At 43.0% G+C, this 19,960-nt stretch overlaps 1 protein-coding gene across 1 annotated transcript in view; it reads left to right on the top strand.

Moving 5' to 3' along the window:
• tafa4b (TAFA chemokine like family member 4b) overlaps window positions 1-14,110 on the top strand; it is a 34,498-nt gene extending 20,388 nt beyond the window's left edge. The window contains exons 4-6 of the mRNA XM_040204963.2: window positions 918-1,073; window positions 10,816-10,940; window positions 13,085-14,110. Coding sequence (XP_040060897.1) covers window positions 918-1,073; window positions 10,816-10,940; window positions 13,085-13,096 — 293 coding nt within the window. The 3' untranslated portion in view covers window positions 13,097-14,110. The remainder of the gene's footprint in view (window positions 1-917; window positions 1,074-10,815; window positions 10,941-13,084) is intronic.
• Window positions 14,111-19,960: the final 5,850 nt, after the last annotated feature.

The following is a 19,960-nucleotide window of genomic DNA, read 5'->3' as shown; positions in this document are numbered from 1 at the left end:
GTATAGACTGCTGCATACACCACCGTTCCCACAGGAAAGCTCAGTGTTTCAGTATCGTCACACATACAATCATTTTGTTTCTAGCTGGAAAGCTTTGGGTGCAAATGTACTTACACGTGCCCCTCTATCCCATTACTGTCAAGAGGCTATGATAATTAACCAGGACAAGGTCCCAAGGGAAGTGTGGAGATAATCATGGAAGATTAAACGCAGTTTGTGTGTTGGAGGTGTCAGCTGAAAAGCGATTATCCTCGCTCAAATCATAGCTTTGAGAGTCACACACAAAGACACACAAAACACACACACACGCGCATAGAAACAAAAAATGGGCAGAAGTGTGAATAGCGGGTGCAAACGTGCAGTAGTCGATACACACAAACACACACACGCACAAACACAGATATATGTAGACACACACTCATAAATAAAAATACGCATTAATGGATCCAAACCACAATGTGTCCTACTAGTGGTTTGTTCTACCACACGAATCTTAATGTATGAATGTCTGTTCTTTGCTTAGCTCAAGTGGTGTATTATGTCTGAAAGGAGTCAAAAGAAACTATTTATTTTCCGCATGTTGCACACAATGACAACAGAGGGACGTCTGTTAATGAGTTAATGAGGCCACTGTGCTGAGAATAAAAGCAAATCATCACTGAGGAGTGTTTACTTATGAATCAAAGACTGGAATATATTGGGGAATTTATGCAAAAGTAAATCATTCATCAGATTTGTTTAATCCTCAGATAATCTGCTGTGGTGTATATTTGATTGGTATTTGCGGCACAAATATATTTGCGTATAATGCCAATTCTTTTGCAGCAACAAACTGTCAAGACCCAAATAAGTCTGTGAATATCTAGTAAATATTTCCCCCCAACACTCATTTGTCTCTCTGTCTCTCTCTCTCTCAGTCTCATACCAGGTGAAGCAAGGAACATGTGAGGTGGTGGCCAACCATCGCTGCTGTAATAAGAATAAGATCGAGGAGCGCTCTCAAACCGTCAAGTGTTCCTGTTTCCCCGGGCAGGTAGCTGGCACCACCAGAGCAAGACCCTCCTGTGTGGAAGGTAAAAACGAAAGATATCAGGTGTTTGAATTTGCAGCCCCACAATCCGGACATTTCCCACAGTGCAAACGCACACATCACCAATATAGGGTGCACACGTGTGTTCCTCATGTCAGTTTTTTATGCGTGTTTGAGAACGAAATATCAGAAGTTGTCGTAATTTATCAAAACTATTGTTAAAAAACAGAGCTATGCTGTGTTTTGAAGGACAATTTTACCCCTTTGGACAGATCACTAACAATGACTTTATCAACCCACAAGTTGGTCAGCTGCAGTTGCACCAAATACTATAACTTGAGTGCTTTAACAATTCATTATTGATTAAATTCACCCCTAAGTAGCAATGGTGACGCTCCACACTGTGTGAAAACATACTGTATGTTCTGTTCCAACATTTCATTAAAGCAATGCAGTTCAACAAATGACAAAATTCAATATTCAAACGCAAATATTGTGTTTTTCTAGTTGACAAGCATTTTATCAAGTAGAAATAATGGAGCTGTCTAGTGTATTATTTCTTACACGTTTCCCACCAAATTCTCCAGCAGGACAGTTCTGCGTTTTTATTATCCATTCGATTCCATTATGACAAGAATTCTGAATTAGGTGTTTGTATGGTTGGACTTTGCTTGGCTGAACCACATGTTTTTGTGATGATCAACGCTCTGCCGAATCTCACTGGGTCAAAGAGGCTGAAAATGTTTTTAATCTTCTTGCATCATTAAATTTGCAACATGGATCTTCTCACATAAAACAAATCATTACCCGAGTCAGTACGACATTAATTAATGAGTCCACCACGGGAAAGATTAATAGGTTGCACCTTATTTTGAATTGCCGCCAGGTTAGATTCCTGTGTGGAAATTGATTTTCTCATGGCACCAAATAGCAGGACCTTCTTCTTCGCTCTTCTTCTTGAACAGAGCTAAACCTTTAAAGCTGGTCGAAAACATGTAACGCTGATGGAAAAATAACACCTGGTCTTTCTGTCCTTCTTATCCAAGCCACACAATAAAGAATCCCACAAGGAGAGGGGGGGGGGGGGGGGGGGGATGGACAAATATCAGAAGGAAGGAACAACAAAAATAATGGCTAAACACGGAGCGCCAAGAAAATAGGCGGCTTGAAATTGACACAATGAATAAAAGTCCACCATTGCGATACTAATATGCTTTTTTGAAAATAAGTTAATTAGTATGTTTTATTGGTTCATCACATCCCAAAGAGATTGTCTAACAGGTTAAAGTCACTGATAGAAGCACCGCCACCAGTGTCTGCTGGCCTCCGTATTCCCCCGTGCTGTATGAAAGGAAAAGCAAAAATACAACAGCTGTCGGCCAAGACTGGAAATTCAAACTGCAGATTAAAAGGCCTGATTTTATTTGGGACAGCATTCCGTCTCATATCTAAACGGGTCACTTGAGCACACAACGGTGGGGAGGGAGTATTTTCTTTTGATATCAAGACATAATGAGAGTTTGAGCCGAGGAAGACCAGTCCACTCTGTAGAAAATCATAGGGATCCAAATAATTTACTAAAAGGCCAAGCATTGGCATGTAGGTAAAAATAACTAAGAAAATAAACTTATTATTATTATGATGTAAATAATTATAAAGAACATGACAAATGTATGGCAGAGATACTTTTTAGCTCACACATACACTATAAGCATACTCATCAGTGTGTCTGTCTGTGTGTGTGTGTCTGTCTGTGTGTGTGTGTGTGTGTGTGTGTGTGTGTGTGTGTGTGTGTGCAGCGATGATGGACGGAGGAAAGCCGCTGGTCGTTTTCATAAACCTTTGTTGCACCCGTCTGTCCGCTCTGCGAGCTCGTGCCCAGCAAGAAAACAAGCAGTGTCACTGACCCCTATCATCCGCAGTGGCTCCGCCGAGATCACAAACGCCCACACACACACACACCGTGTCGCCCGACGCGATCCTATCACGCTGTATTAGCCCCCTAGCAGAGGAGAATACATCGTTTTCTCCTACGTGAGGCGAGCAAGCGCATCTGTCGAAGCACCGGGGTTATTTAAACTGTTGAGGTCAGCCGGTGGGGTCGGACGCCGAGTCCACGCTCGCACAGAGCTGAATGACTAATGGCCCAATACCAATAGAGACTTTGAGGAGTTGTGTGGGAAAAGATGGAGTTATACTTGTTCTCGAACTTCATCAGAATGGCAGTTTTTTTTTCTTTCTATGCAAATACGGTATTGGGTACAAAAAAATGCTAATGCTGTAATTTAATGATGTGGTAATTATCAAAATTACACAGCAAAACAAAAAAGTCATTGCACCAGATTTAACTTAGCACAGTAATAAGAAGGCCTTATTTAGCTGGATGATCACATTACATTATTACATTACATTACATGTCATTTAGCTGACGCTTTCATCCAAAGTGACTTACAATTTGCTGTGCAAGTGCATTCAACCATAGGGATACATACTCAGAACAAGAAAGTGCACTTTCATCAAATAAGCCAATTTACAATTTGCTATAGATAAGTGCCATTATAAGTACGGTTTAAGTGCCGCAATTTAGATCACAAAATGTTTTGAGAAATTGTTTTGGTGAGGATTTAAGTGCTTCTTGTATGATCCCACAGACCCTTCTGCTGTAAAAACCTTTTTAAACTGAAAATCTTGAGTATTTAGTGGTAAGATTTCTCTTTGCCACAACCTGCATGTTTATTAAAGTAACAAAATAGCTATTGTTGTTATAAATAAATATTCTATTCTTTCAGTTTTACATCAGTTTTGACATTTACGCCTTGTTTTTTGAGGCTTAACTCCCTGTTACACTTCTACAAAACTGTTATAAAACTGTAACATGAATCCAAATAGATTTAATCAGGATTCGGGTGAGGTAGTGTTGATAAAAAGTACTGTCAACGTTAATCACAGACATAGACAACGTCATTAAGTATAAAACAGGTTCATTAGAATTTCTCATAAATTAAGGAAAACTCGGGAAACATCAGGCTGATGAAATAATATTAAATGTGTTTTTTTGCGTGTGTGTTGAAAAGGGGCCTGCGTCACCACAACTCAAAGCCCAACAATTCATTTTCATTCATTCTTGTTTTTCAGTTGCATTCATTTCTTTCCAATGAAACTAGCATGTGTTTGTATCTTAGTGTGGATCACCTCTGACTTCCTGTGGTGCAGGAATATTCTCTATCTGTCCAAGCACCTTCAATATTTAGTATTCACAACCACCGATCCAGCGTACTGCCCACATCCAGTGAGTTGCTATTCTTGCGTGTGGCCAGTAGACGGTGCTTTTCCCATTCAAATGACTCAGTCACAGACTACTTGCTAGATCATTTCAGTACTATTTTCACCCGATAACGAAGTAGATTTGTTGTTTAACCTCTTTGATGAGTTCCTAAATGGGAACAATTGTTGATAATGATAAAACCGGGCAACCATAGCAAAGATGATTGGCTTTGTAATGAAACTTGGGATAAATTAGGAATCATGTGATGCTTTGCCAACCTCTCAGAAAATGCATTGCCTTGGTGCGCTGCTTTTGTTAGTTAACTTCTCCTTAAAGAGTTGGTAGAGAGGACGGAATTACACTGACGACAAGTTAATACTTATTACTGGGTTATTAATGTGTTACTAAGTGTTATTGAACGATTGTTTTTGATGGTTTCAGTCACATTCGCACGTCCACCCTCTCACATTTTCTCACACACAAACAGCTTGGTTCTTCCATCACACTTCTCATGAGGTTTTTCTAATTTCCTACTTGGATCTCCCCTCTGTGTCACACGCCGCCTCTCACTTCCAAAACCCAGCGCTCAGCAGCATTCATCGGGTGAGTCATGCCTGACCTCCGAGTTCACAGATACAAAAAATATCACCTCATCCAACACTGTCATACACACACACACACAAACACAGATGCACGCATTCCACTCTCACCTTGTAGGCTTGAGCGCTGTTGGAACAAACCCCTCTCTGAAGCCACCTTTGTAGAAAAGCCACAGCGTAAATGGAGTTACATTATTAATGCCGGCTTGAAAGAGGAGTAAATGGTCGCCGGTCCCATTACTGGCTGCCGCATGGTGGGGCCCATTACTGTGAGACTAACTTTTTCAAGCAAACTTTACTCCTCACAATTTTCTTTTCCTTTTATTTTTAATCACGCAATAGACTTCTTCTCTTTTTTGTCTGCGCTCTGTATCTGAATCATTGGAGCGCGGAAAGAGTTAGTGCTGCCAATTGTGGGTTGATTTGGAAAAGTCTAAATCTGAATGTAATGGGTTTTTGGACGAACAATTGATAATAAATAGATGTCAGGAGGTTGATCTATTTCAGGAATATTTCACAGGAGAAATGTATTTGGTCCACGTGTTTGTGTGTCTCTCATAGATTTCCCATTTGGAGAAATAGCTTGTTTGAGTGCAGAGAAAACGTGTTTTTATTTTTGCTGCAGTTGCACTCAGGTTCTGTCAAATTTAGTTTGGCTCACACTGCTGGTTAGGAACTTGTTGGTTTAAGTCTTTTCTAAGTCAAAAACTACTCTCAAATAAAGTATATAGGTTGTAACCCCTCGCTCCGTTTTGCCAAACATTGCAGAATGTCCGAATAAAAAGACTCTTATTCTGTACCAAATGTCATTAACAGTACAATAATGAATAAAATACTTTATAATTCAAACATAATGCTACTCATGTAGCGCTAGAAATATGCGTACATGTAGTGTTGTAGCTGATACATGCAGGAATAAATGAAGGTGCTTTATACACTGCTTGGTAGTTTATCCTTTAACAATTATTCTGCTTTCATCTACAAAGTAATACCTGGCACAATTTGCTCTGAATGTTTGAAATGGCAGCGCTATACTTAACATACCAACTGGGCATCTACGTGTGTCTCAGAGGTTTCTGAGCATCAGTTGAAATCAGACTTTAAATCATTTAAATGTGGTGGTGTAGAAAGATGGAGCACAGCGACGAGATACAAACCATTGACGAGTGCATGTATTTAGGTGTGTGATTTGCTGGGTTCTGCGACGGACAAACTGGGTTTTAACGACTGGCAGAGGAATCTAGTTCAGTGCTTTAATACACACCATCGTGCTGTTGTTAACTGTAAAATCTGCTCTATAATATCACGCTTTTTGTCATTTTGCCATTCTGTTCAGGCGTTGGGCGACTATTCCCTGTGCATCCTTTTATCACACTTTCTTCACACCGTTTTTCCTGCCTGTGTTCTCTCGTCATGCCTACCTGGCTGCGCTGGCACGGCTGTGTGAGCCCTGGAAACAGAGATACAGTGTGTTACTAAATCACCGTAGAAAGAGATGGATGCCTCTCTCTACCTGCTTCAGCACTCCAGGATCACTGAGTGGAACAGTTACAATGCCTGAGGGTATCCATACCTCCGGGTCCGTCCCCGATGGATGTGTATGTGTGTGTTTGTGTGTGAGCATCAACGTCCCGTTAAATAGCAACGGCCCGGTGGGAGCGAGGGCGTCGGCCTGCTTGTGATTTGGGCTTTTAAGGTTGACACTTAATGCGAGATACATGTACACACACAAAAAGCACAAATGATTAGAAATGCGCACAACATGCGCACATGCAAAGTAAAAGGAAACTCCCCTTTGAAGCACGTGTTGCTCCGTAGAGTGATCTCCGGGAGTGCCTTCGTGAAGTATTAATGGGCACTCTAGCAGGCACTGGCCTGAGTGCAGGTATTGTGTTAGTATGGCCAGCCTTACATCAAACAAAGGAAACAATCCACTAAGTGAATCGAGAAAAAAAAATCAAATCCCATTTTCTTACCTTGTGACATTACGCGGTAGGGTTGAGGTTGAAGGAGGTCTCTTTGAATATGAACGAATAGTTAGTGGCGTATTTAATCACGTTACTTGAGATGGAGGACGTGGGCTGATCTAATGTCACAAAACGTTATGTTGATTATGAATATTCACAGATTGAATCATACTATTTTACAAAGACCGGTAAAACAGATTGGTTTAAGACTGCTGGATGTCTTTCCATAATAATATGGTGTGACTTGATTTTGCTCCTTTATTTCTACCCAAAGTGATGATATTACTTATGTTTTACAGCTCAGGCATTCTGAAAGTGTTGATTGGGCAACAACCAGCAGGCATTGCACATACATAAGTGTCAAAACAGTTTAGCACGCAGGCGTATCTTTGGTCACAGGGGTCTTAACATTGCACCAATTATTTGTGCAGACAAGAGAACAAACATGTGGCTGTGGGGACCTGCAGTTTCAACGTTGTCCACTTGATGTCACAAACATTACAATGACGAATCCGGTGCCGTGGCAGGGAGAAGCGGACAGAGGCTGTGTTTGGATGAATGCTCCTCCGGGCCACCTTCTGACCACCTTCTGGTCAGAAGGTATGAGCGACGTTCATCAGGTGTTGCGTGAGATTGACGTGATCCGCAGGAGGAGAGACGGAGCTGTGGGCGTCCTCGTAGCATGAAATCTAATTTGGAAAGCCCCGGAGACTAGACGGGAACCTGGGGAGCAGCATCGCCTCAGTCCCTCTTGTTGCCTAATCACCTGCTTCTTGAGCAAAGCTCCGTCTAGAGGTCCCCCCCCCCCCCCCCCCTTCAGATGATGCCGCTCTAAAAGTTTGAGAGAGAACTTAAAAGAGAGCCATTTTGGGAGCAGATTCTGTTGTAATGAGCCAACAGTAACTGTGATGAAATGTATGCCCGAGATGTAGACCTGTTTTAATTAGCATATTCACCTTTTGGGAATTTAAATGTAGACTCTTAATGAGGATGAGGCAATTAGACCAGAGCAGGCTGTGAGGTTGTTACACACAATTTCATCTGGAGAATATGCATCCTCTTTCAAAAAAAAGTGTGAGGAAACGTACTTTTAATGTAAAGCCATCAACGTCAGTCACTTCAAAGCAATTGAGCCTATAATGTGTTACTGCTGGCCAACAGTTGAGGATGATTAACAACTTGTGCGTATGAGTTGTGGCGGTCTCCGTAAATGAGAAGTTGGGATTTCACACCCCGTCACCCCCCCTCTCATTGTTAACTGCGATGTGTCAATTTCACACTTTGTTTTATTGTTAGCTAGATCTTAATTGGGGAGCTTTAGAGGTGCTACTGTGTGGGTTTGATGCCCTTTGCTCAGAATCAACCGGCTGATGGAGGTGGCTTTATACCGCACATAGTGTACGTAGAGTAGTGATGTGTCGTTTGTGGAAGATTTGTTCATTTTGAATGAATCCTTACAAGGACTCGGGAGTAACGAGTCCTCTCGAAGAGAGATTTGTTCATTTTCTCGTGGCCGCGCATCGGGACTGTTTTGTTCATTTCCCCACTGGGTCTCTGTATGAGCCTCATTACAGGTTTCGTTATTTTAACTTTCTTGCACTTTACTTACAGTTCAGTGCAGCGTACTTGTTTGCTGTGATAATTAAGTGTTCCAATCATCCAAACTGTCATGATACATTATTTTAATGCAGATACTTATAATTTAGTATCTGCTGGTTTACATGCACTAACCTACATGAGAATAAGATACGTGTTTGCAGTGAACGTATTTAGGCCAGGGAATTGGCTATAAAATGGTGAGCAACCCCCCCCCCCGATTCAAAGACCTGAACTTCCCATCACCAGTACGGAGTGCAATTGATCTTCCCATTTTACTCTTCATGAAACACAATGCTCAGAATTAACCACAGCGCACACCGGGTAGTCTTTTTATTGATGACCTGTTGACACCTGTCTTTGAGTGCTGCCAAAACATCTGAACAATTGATTACATCACAGGCCTTGAACCGAAACAAGTCCATTTTCTGACTTGACAGGCAGGTGCTTTTGTGTCGTGCTCGCGCAGCCTTCCCAGTTCAGCATGAGATAAGCTGAAGGGAACTCTTAACTCCATAATAGCACTCACAGGCCATGCCCATTAACGCTCTTGCAGTGCAAAGTACCGTCGTCAACACCATAATGGCCACATTAACGAGCATTACACAGCCATTGGTTTTTAGAACCGTTTACTGCCACTGAGCTCATGCATCATAGGAGTGTGTTCAACACTGCGCCCCGTGATGGCTGCGAGTTCTTTATGTTCACTTCCTGCTTCTCCCAAAATGTGTCTTCCTGTCTCTGCAGTTGCATTCGTGCTGCCAATTTCCCCACAGCTTCAGTTCTTCACTAAGCTTCCCTCTGCTCATATGTTTAATCTGCTCTTTTCTCTTTTGAACTCGGCCATGGTCGTCCTCAGACGGCCTTCACTCGTCTGAGGACGTCTCTCTGTGTTCCTCTCGCTGCTCATCTCCGCAACACAAAGACGTGTTTTCTTGGTGAACATCTTTTCTTTAGCCTTGTCTTCCTCCCGTGTCCCTCAATTTCTCAGAGGCAGTTTTTCTTCCTACATGAATCTTGAAAAGATTTTTCCATGTTCTTGAGCAGTACGCAATTGAGAGACCTTTCTCCTGCCAATATCCCCTAAAATTCTCCCATTGTCAGAAGCAGTAGTTTTCACAGATCGTAATTTCAATCCATCAATCCAGTTAAATGAAGTTGGAGGATAGGTGGATGATGAGTTGGGAGAGGAGGAGTTATTTTCAGCCATCAGGCTGTTGAGACACTGGGTCAGATGATCTGGAAGAGTCAGCTACTAAGACTTTGGGTTTTAGCACTGGATTCATTGTAGATTATGCCAAGTTCTGAAGCTGAGTTGTTGTTTTTTCCTCTTTCTAGACAGATGGAAAGAGGGAAGTTTGTTTTAAATCATTACTGAATAAGAAATCCGACTGAAAAATCTCCTTTTCCTATTTTGTATTGCAAGAAAGACGAGTTTCCGAAACAGCGTTAATGCTTTAAAAAATAATACAGTAGATTGCAAACATTAGTATTTTTGCTTCAAATAATCAGAGAAAGCTAATTTATAATTCATAGCATTGCTTCATCACAATCTTGTTCTTGCCCTCTGCATTCCACATTTGGAATATTAGCTCGTTGTCTAAATATGCCTTGTTTTTTGCTGATTGTATTAGAAACAAAAGGGAAGTTCAATCAGTCATTTTCTTTTAAACTATCAGAGGTGACTCACACATCGGCACAGATGACAAAATACAAACAAAGCCACCTCTGACTCTTTTTTCAAAGATCTTCGCTGCTCTGTCAAAACATCAGCAGCATCTGATTGGTTCATCCAGGACGGTTTAATGACTTGTCAGTCATCGCTGCCTCGGTACGACACAGGCGTCGTATTCCCCACTTCTACCTTCTTTCATTTTGCTCTCCTGTGGTTGCCAGATTCAACCATTCAGCACAGGCTTTAAGATCCCATGTTGAGGGATTACATTAATCTGATTAAAATGAAAAAAGGTAACTGCTTTACAGTTTAGCTTCTTGCACTAATCATATTACAGATGATAAAGCCTATGGGTGGTTTGTCACAAGTGCTTTCTATGTTGCTGGTTCCAGTGCAGTCCCAGTTATAGGATCAGCACCACGGACAGCGAATGTGAATGCTTGTTATTATGGACAATAATAGTTCATGTTGACTGTGGATATGAAGTAAATCATTACCTTACAGAGTTCTTGTGTAGGTAATGGCTAATTATTGTCCACAGTGAATAATATTTGTTTGTTTTGCATATACCCCTTTATTCTTTCTTTAGTTTAAGTTAATGTCAGTGTTTTTTATTACATCATAAAATCTATTTATTAACCCGCTGTCTTTCTCTGCCTCTCAACCTCCATCTCCTGCTGCAGCCTCCATCGTAGTCCAGAAGTGGTGGTGCCAGATGCACCCGTGTATGGACGGAGAGGAGTGTAAGGTCCTGCCGGACCTGACTGGCTGGTCCTGCAGCACTGGCAATAAAGTCAAAACCACCAAGGTGAGAAGAATGACTTTCTTGACTGTCTGAGCTTGCTTAGTTGTATAAAGTGTTTGCATGCCTGTCTCTCTTTCTCCCTACGTCTGTCTAGAAGTGTCATTTTCAACACTGATCCATTGTCCGTACATTGGATGCACATCTCATTTCGCACATTCTGAAGCTCCTTTCTGTTTTAATTTTGCCTGTTCTAGTTTTTTTTAAATATATGCACAGTATCACCTTCCGGCTGAATTAAATTACTGCAGTCTTTGATAACTTCTTATTTCTAAGCAACAAAAAAGTAAATAATCTGTGTTCACATCAAGTGTTCATTTCAAAAAGCCAATTTAGAAACATAAGATCGACAGAAAGTACAAATAACAATATGACTGATATTGTCATTGTTATTGTTATGATGAATAATTTGCCTTGATCTTCTATCAAATTGATTACTTTTATTACCCGTGGAACATCTTGCATTAATCACTTTTGGGAAACATTTTTTTTAACTTGCTGCCCCTCAATGATGTTTTTCATCCTGTATCTCACTGCACAAGAAGAAGTGCCACCCGAGCAAACTAATCTTATAAACAAAGGTTTTTTTTGATCTTCAAGATGCCCACAAATGAGTGTAATCCAATCTAAGCACTAGTTTCTAACGTCAATGACACGGATACGGAGCTAATCAACAAGCAAGCTCCCCCAGTGAACCTTATTTGTTAATCTGCTGTAACCGTGTCTCCTCTGACGAGGCTGACAATAAACTGATGAGCAAAACACCGGACCTGTATACACTCTGTACCCCAGAACACCAGTGTGTGATTCCATGTAAACTGACACTGTCTAGATGAGACAAAGTGATTTAAATGAAAGTCCTTCATGGCCCTTTGTAAGCCGTTGAAGTGTGAAAGTTAATTTGCGGGGTTGACTGCTGGGCTGTGTGTGTGTGTGTGTGTGTGTGTGTGCACGTGTTTGTCGTGAGACTGAGCAGGTGCAGTTTGTTTACAGGTGAAACATAAAAAAAATAAACATTTGTGAGGAAAGCGGCGCCGGCGCCATAAGAGTAATTGCTCGGGAGATGGCGTAACAGCGCAACATCTGTCGCGTTCATTAGAATGCATTAAAGCTGGGGCCCTTCCGCAGAGGCTTTACAATTAAGAATCATAATTAAATTGGTGAGTGGGATGGACTGAGTAACAGAGGCACCGCTGGGCTCAGTAATAGGCAGTGGAATTAACGACCCTCTTGCCTAACACCAACTCTGGGACTGCTAGGTGCAATTATCCTCATTCTGTTGCATGGTGCCATCTCTCTCCTCCTTCTTCCTTTTGTCTCCCACCCTTTCTGACTAGTCGCTCAGGTGAGAGAGAAATGAGGAGCCAACGGCGGACGGCATCGGTGGGCATTAATTGTGCATTCGCAAGGTGCCTCCCTGCTGACCGGGGAGCAGTTATTTGGAAACTTGGTTGCAGATGTCACTGAAGATGGTTGCAATGAGACAACGATTCCCTGGCAACTGTGCGCGCGGCCCTGCTCTCCTGCTCCCTTTGTGTCTCTCTTCTTTATCCTGCGTCTCGCTTTCTACCCATGACCTCCTTTCACCATCTCAGCATCCCATTCACCATGATGATCTGTCTGTGTCCATCTCTTTGCCTCCCACACAGCGTAGGAGTGCTGTGGAAAGAAGCCTGACAGAGAAACCACAACACTGTTGAGCAAAGACATCAGACACATATCCTCACAAGTCCCATTTCATATTGCTGGATTTATGGTGAAATGTTCTCCGAATGGTCAGCATTCTCATGACTATAATGACATTTTCAATACACGAGCACATCTCTTTTGGTTTGTTGATGGAAAGCAACCTCTGTACATCTCCAATTATATGTTTTCCACACTAGGTGTAAACAAACTATTACAGCTCCCAGACATGTGAAATCCAGCTCGAGCAGCCAAGACACTGTTGGTTCCTGGAAACAGTCAGACGGCAAAGAGACATTTTCAATCCTAGTCGGAAAGTCTGGAATATTCACCCATGACCTCTGATTGACTCTTACTAATGGGAACATTCATTCACTGGCAGTGAAGTGGGACACTTGTATGTAATTACATTTCTTTGTGACACTGATCCTCCTGTCTTATCTGTGATATTTTCTCTTTTTTAGGTCACACGATAGCAAGAGAGACAATGAGCCACGAGGAAACCTGAAACTCTCCATGTGAACATGCTGGATGACTCACACATATTCGCTGCACGATGGGGGGAATAATAAAGGAAAGGACACCGTCAGGCCATCCATCACAAAACAATGGAATAAAATGCACTCATCACAAACTATGTACTCTCGGCTACATGGAGCCACATGTACAGCTTGCACAGTATGCTGTGTGTTGAGAACAATGGACTACAATCATGGAAACCCAGGGTATATCTGGACACCAGTGGATTCTTATTTTGCAATAGTGGACAAAATGTGGACTGATTACAAGAGGAGGCTGATTTTAAAGAGTGATTACGCATTTCAAAGTATATATTTCAACAAAGCATTTGTGGATTTTGAGATGTGAACTAAAAGCTGTGCTTTGAGTCTGGCTGGACACATTGGACGAACTGGCGGTCAATATGTAGAGCTTGTACTGGAGACAATGGAGATGATAGCAGCTGATAACTAGCAATTAGCAAATTAGCATCAAATTGCTGTAATTGGTCAAGTCACGACCATGAACACTGCTTTACAGGAGTAACTTTGCAGTTCTAATTAGGAATGTAGGATCATAATGGCATATTTAAATTCATGTAAGATATTTGCACTAGTTGAAGACGGGGAAATGTTTTTGTGTTTTTCTAGATATCTCCCATTTTTTGCTGTGGATGTCACATGGAACTGGAGGTGAGCATTTTGTAAAATGTCTTAACACTTGGAGTAGGTAAAAATATATAAATATATATCACGCCCCATTATTCCTGAGTAGTAATTGGTTCAAAATGGCTCTGACTTTAGAGCCTTACTTACGTAAAGCTTGACACAATATGAACTAGCAAAGTGTGATTCATTCGTCTCATTTTTGCCCAGAAACATTTCTGAGCTCAGCCTTCAAAGTTATATACCTTTGATCTATTATATTCAATCTGTGACATCTCTTATGTTAACTGTTAAAAGGAGGCCCATAAAATGTTCAAACAAGAAGGACTAATTGTCTTTATGTTGTTTATTTGGAATGCTCTCTGCTGTCTCCCTGGTAATATTCACGTTTGATATTTGCAAAGGCACTGTAAACACAAAACAATCCTATGAATAGGGCTATTTTTAATTACGTTTATTTGGGAATGCAATGTGTTTTTGTGCGCACATTGCCTATTGATTGCCGCCAGAAGCACCCCCTCCCCCTGCACACTTCACATCAACCCTTCAGTAAGATATACTGAAATAATTACCATCCATAATGGCAGTTCAGCCATCCCTTTGCAAACATGTTTTTCCTCCCACAGGGCTCGATCATTACTGCGCAGAGTACAATAACGTAGCGGCCCCAACAACCACCTTAAATCTCTCAATTATCTCCATCCATTCTTCTGCTCACCGTCGCCTCTTCTTTGAACCCTTCTGTCGCTCTCTTGTGCCCACCTCTCTCTCTCTTTCTTCCGTGCAACATTGCATGGAATACAATAGATGGCACAGTTGAAGTAGTTTTCACATGCCGTAGTTATTCTTTTCTCAGCCGTTTGTGCCGGTTTGCTGTTTCATGCTTTCTTTTTTTTTCCTCCTGTGGACACACATGCAAGTGCTGCGTCGTTTTTTCGCAAACTGCATCTGTCTGCCTCTCTGATATGTGAATGTGTAGGGTCAGTGTGCCCAGGGGTTAGCTTGCCCGGGGGGCGGGCGGGGGGGGGGGGGGCGAATGCGAGCCTCTGCTTTCAGACATGCTGCTTTGTGCGCTAGGATAAATCTGTGGGAGCTTGAGCTGCTGCCTCTCCAGCTGCGGTGCGAGAGCCGTGAGCCAGAGGGATCTGGGGGACAGCAGGGCTACCAGTGGCAGGCAGCTCCACTCTCTCATTACTGAGAGGCTCGGATAGCACCGGGCTTCTCTCGGGACCACTGACATGGAATATTTTTAGGCCCGCGGTGCAGTGCTGCAGTTAGGCCAGTCGCCCCGCAATGCCCTCTTTCCTTCAGCAGTGGTCCATTTAGAGCGGGAATAAGACGACATTATGCAGCCGCATCCGCAAGCACACATTCACGCAAAAACGTACCTGCCGTCCGACAGCTCCAACCACTCCCACGTACAAACATAATAATGAGTGACAACATCATCGTCGTCGTGGCGCAAGGTTGGTGGTTCGGGTACCGGCTGCCCCATGTCTCAAGTCAAGTGTCCCTGAGCAAGACACCTAACCCCTAATTGCTCCCCGGGCAAAATGTAGAAAAGCCATGGGTTTAAATTGTAATGTAAGTCGCTTTGGATAAAAGCGTCAGCTATATGACCTGTAATGTAACAAGAATCAGCAGAGGAAGTGAATATGAGGGCTTCCTCCCCTCTATTTCCATCTCTCCCCTAGAGGCTTCGTGTTTTGTAGATGAGGCTGGTGCCTCTCTCCCTCCGTCCTACATTGCTCTCTTCAGCAGAATCAATATTTGAGGACAATTTGCGCTGCGATGCTCCCTGGTGGCTGCGGTCTGACGCTGCGGCTCCCCCCTCGTAGTTCCTACGATGCTTAGACGGACGGATAAGATCTGCCCGGGACCGATTCACAGCTCGTTTCAGGTCACCGCTATTCAGCAAGAAAATCTGCAAAAGTTTACCATGGTATGTGTGTTAACGAGTGTTGTACGGCCTCGGCCAGCCCTGAAGCATCCTGTGAGAAGGAAGATGACTTGTTAGGAGGCCTCAAGATAGCTTGGAGGGATTTCGTATTACCATATTCATACACATACCATGCAATTTTAGCATCAGTTCTGTGATCTGTTTTGTAAAAAAAAACACTTTTAACGTCCTTGTTACCAAATGCTTTCAAATAAAATATATGAATATGTCTATGAACGTATGGCTTGTGCTTACAGGCCCATTCTTTTTTCTAACTGAAAGGGGATGCGTCTTTAATGTGTCGGTGGGGAGTCGAACCTCCCACAGGTCCAATAGAGACTGGTTGCATTCATCTCCACAGGGTTAGCAACTGGTGGGACCCGGAGAGCAAGACCTGCAGAGACAAACAAACAGCATGGAGGACATGCCGGCAGAAGAAAGACATGCTAATGAGAGATGTTGGGCGGCTTGAGAGAGACGGAAAAAAAGAAGAACAACGAGGTGCCTTAAAGTGAAAAAGAGAGAGACATAGCTGTTGTGTTTGAGAGAGGGGACGCGTGTGTGTGTATGTCTTTGTTTATGCGCTAAGCCCGGGTGGCTCCCGAGAGGCCACTTGCATCGTCAAACCTCCAACAGTCCATCATCACACTTGTCGGCAATTCGCACAATCGGTTCCTAGAGAGGGAGAAGTATGAAGAAGAAACACCGTTGTCTTGGCTTATGCATCATCATTTGTCAAGTCCAATTTGTATTAGCCTGCAGCCATATACTGGAAATATGGGTTCAGCATTGGTGTTCAGTGAAAATGGTAATCTTCAGATCAGCTGAGTCAGAAACATGTGTGACAACTTGAGTCAGATAAAATAGCTGTCGGGGAAAGTGGCTGCAACCTCCCACTGTCTGAATCGGACATTGATTTAATATAAGTCAGAGGGAGATTAGCTGATGAGGAAGATCAGTGTAATCAGTGCCGGATGGCAGTCATTGTTCTTGTCGCTGTCACTTCGCGGGAACAAATCAACTCAAACCAAAATGTTTCCTTCTACAGATCAAATCTCTGTGACATGTAATTACTCAAATGTGTGCACAAAAGCTCTTAAAAATGCATTATTAAACCTCCGTCAAATTGCATCTGTTATCATTCAGTCAGTCCCCTTTACTCAGTATTTTTTTGCAGCGCGTGGGGCAAGACAGTCACGTGGATTTATTGGCTACCGCAGCTGGTTAGCCATCCGGTGATGGTGTGATTAATAGCATTAGCTCCACTCTCTTACCCAGCATTGCATATGTGACAAAAAACACCATAACATTAAATTCAAGCAAACAAACAAAACTGTGTTTAATATTCATTTCGCGGCAGGCCTGCGACGGGCTGATATTGACGCTGGAGTGAACGGGGGGATTTATTAACATCTCCTCACCCCCCCCCCTCACTGCGTCCTCTCGCTGAGCCGTTCCTTCTAACTCACTTATCTCTCTGAAGCAATTAGCCACCGGAGGCTCCATTGACCTGAGCCTTTGTTAGACTAACGGGCTGCATTACCATGGCCGTAGCCTGGCAGTCTTGGCAATGCATGTGTGTGTTTGCCAATGTGAGCAGCACTGATAACAGAGGAGCCCCGTGGTGTGCACATGCATGCGTGTTTAGAACAGTTCAAGAGCAACATGCGCATTAACTGTCAGCGAACATTGTCCGTTTGTGTTGAGCAACTGCACAGTATATACGTTCTTTATGTATCTGTGCGTGATACATTATGTGTGTGTGTGTTTGCTGAGGTACTGTTCACACAAGAGGTTGTGAATAACTGTATGGCCGATGTCAGCAATTCACATCTGTGTGTAAATGAAATTGGGTCTACTTTTATGCAGCAACATGCAGAAAACCACATCAAGATGTGAATGCGTAGTAACTCCGATAACGCAGGGAGCAGCTGTCCATCGACATGCATTTCAATGCACGATATCTCCATTGCATTCTCCGCGCATAAGTGACAGATGTAATTTTGCTCACTGGAGCTATACGATTACAAACATATACACATGATAATATGAGGAGTTTCACACAGTGCTTGCAGAAGAACAACACCGCCATAGTGTTTCGAGTGGCCTTTGGCACTCAGCTGGTGAATTTGGTGTTTGTTTCTGATTTGAAGCAATTGCATTTACTTTATAGTCACACTGTATTTCAAATATGTAGCCAGCTTCCTGACATCGGAACACGCGATCGAGGGTTTGCACCAATACAACAACAAAAGTATGCATCCATTATTCAATATTATTTATCAAAAATGTTCTACTCCTTCTTTATTTACCAAACTAATGATTTGTTTTTCTTGAGAGATGTCTCCTGCCTGCTGCATTGGGTGAAGATACAACAGCCTCTTACATCTCCCTGTTAGGTGGGATGGGGGGAGAGAGAAAGAGGAGAGGATCAAACACACAGAAGCCATTAGTCCCAGTGTCTCTGGGGCGGGCTGCTTCAGATTTAAAATCAGTGCAAGCAAAGACCTCACAAGCTTTTAAATATGGATTCAGAGAGCCCCACTCCTGCCCCCTCAACCAGCTAGCTTCTGTTACCACCAGCATTCTTGTAAAAGCCTAAAAAAAATCTCTGTCCACATCTCCAGCTTGATTGGCCTTTGCTGCTGTAGTGAAGTTTTGTGATTTTTAAATTAGAAACAAACATGTTGGTGCAGTGGTTATGGAATTATTCTTTTTCTCCTCTCGCAGATAGCAAAAAGCATTTAACTTAGCTCTAACAGGGAGCTAAAGCCAAACCTGTGTCTGCGTCTGCCTGCCTGTTCTCTTTAATTTACACCACGTTCTTTGATTTTGAATTTGCACTAGTTTGATACAAACCGAATATGTTCTGTACAATTAGCTGATAATGTGGGCGTGTTTCATAAAGGGGCCCTGTGTCAAAATCCTGTTTGTTTGTTCTCACCTGGTGTGATTCATTTTCCAAACTGACTGGCACATAGAAGTATTAGAATAGAAGGATTGATTGGTCTCCCTTCTGTAGTTTAAGGTGGGACGGACAGGGCCAGCTCCGATCTTAGCTATAAAGCTGAAAAACAATTTGTGTGTGTGTCTAAATATAAGGGACCTACAGTTTTTATACAAGAACACACCTGCCGGGACTGGCGGCCAGATGCCGTGCCCTCAGCCGGACCTCGGCCCAAACGACAAGCTACGCAGGCAGTGACTGGTGTCTCGCATCTCGCTCGACCCAGTCCGCCCCCTCAGAGCTCAGGGCTCTCCGCCTCTACGGCTGCCTCTGTGCCAGCCTGACAGATGTCCCGTCAGCGCAGATGTGAAGGGGGGGGGGGGCGTCAGTGGAGAGCAATGTAATCAACGTGTGTGGTTGGGAGGTGATGGGGGGGCTCAGTGGGCAGGCAAACATTTACAATCGGCCAGGCAGTCCTTGTAAACAAGAGTGGTTGTACAAAACAGGCAGGTTGAATAATTGATAGGATGTAAGAGGATCTGGCTTTGGGGGATTTTGGAGCATTGATTCTGGCTGAGAGCAAGCGAGGGAGGAGGGGGGGGGGGGGGGGGTGTTCCTGGTGCTAACCTTTATAAATGCTTCTCTCGTTTTCTTGAGCCCCTCAGCTCGCCCGGCCACCGTGATTCTCTACACGCCAGGTAGAGTTTTCGCTGTCTGCCTCTGTTCCCTTTCAGCCTCTCGCTTTGTAATGTTTTTTCCGTGTGAAATGGTGGGTGAGCCTTCGTGCCAGCATGACGACAACATAGCCAGAAACAAAACAAAAGAGCAGATGGCCGCAAAGAGAGAGAGAAATAAAAATGACAAAAATGATAGAATGGGAGAAATGGAGGAGAAACTAAAAAATAAAATAAAAGAGGGAACCAAAGTAGACAAAAAGAGGATAGTCAGAGAGAGAGAGGGGAGCGAAACACTGTCATAGCAAAACGTTTCATTCTGTTTGCCAATGGAATATAAAACTACTAATTCAAGTGCGCGACATCTCCCCAATTTACCTGGATGAAAGAGATTAATCCACCCTCACACACACACACACACACACACACACACACACACACACACACACACACACACACACACACACAAGCACACACACACCGCAACATACTATGCACACACAGGCTGCCTGTGTGGTCCTCATCTCGTCAGCTGTAGGGCCCATAAAACGAGCTGATATAAACAAATTCACCGGCCTGTTTTCAAGCCTCAGTCTACCAAAAAACAGTCCACGGTG

Source organism: Gasterosteus aculeatus, chromosome 17 (genome assembly GCF_964276395.1).
Source record: "Gasterosteus aculeatus chromosome 17, fGasAcu3.hap1.1, whole genome shotgun sequence".
Classification (NCBI taxonomy): domain Eukaryota; kingdom Metazoa; phylum Chordata; class Actinopteri; order Perciformes; family Gasterosteidae; genus Gasterosteus; species Gasterosteus aculeatus.
This window is presented reverse-complemented; position numbering and strand designations above follow the sequence as displayed.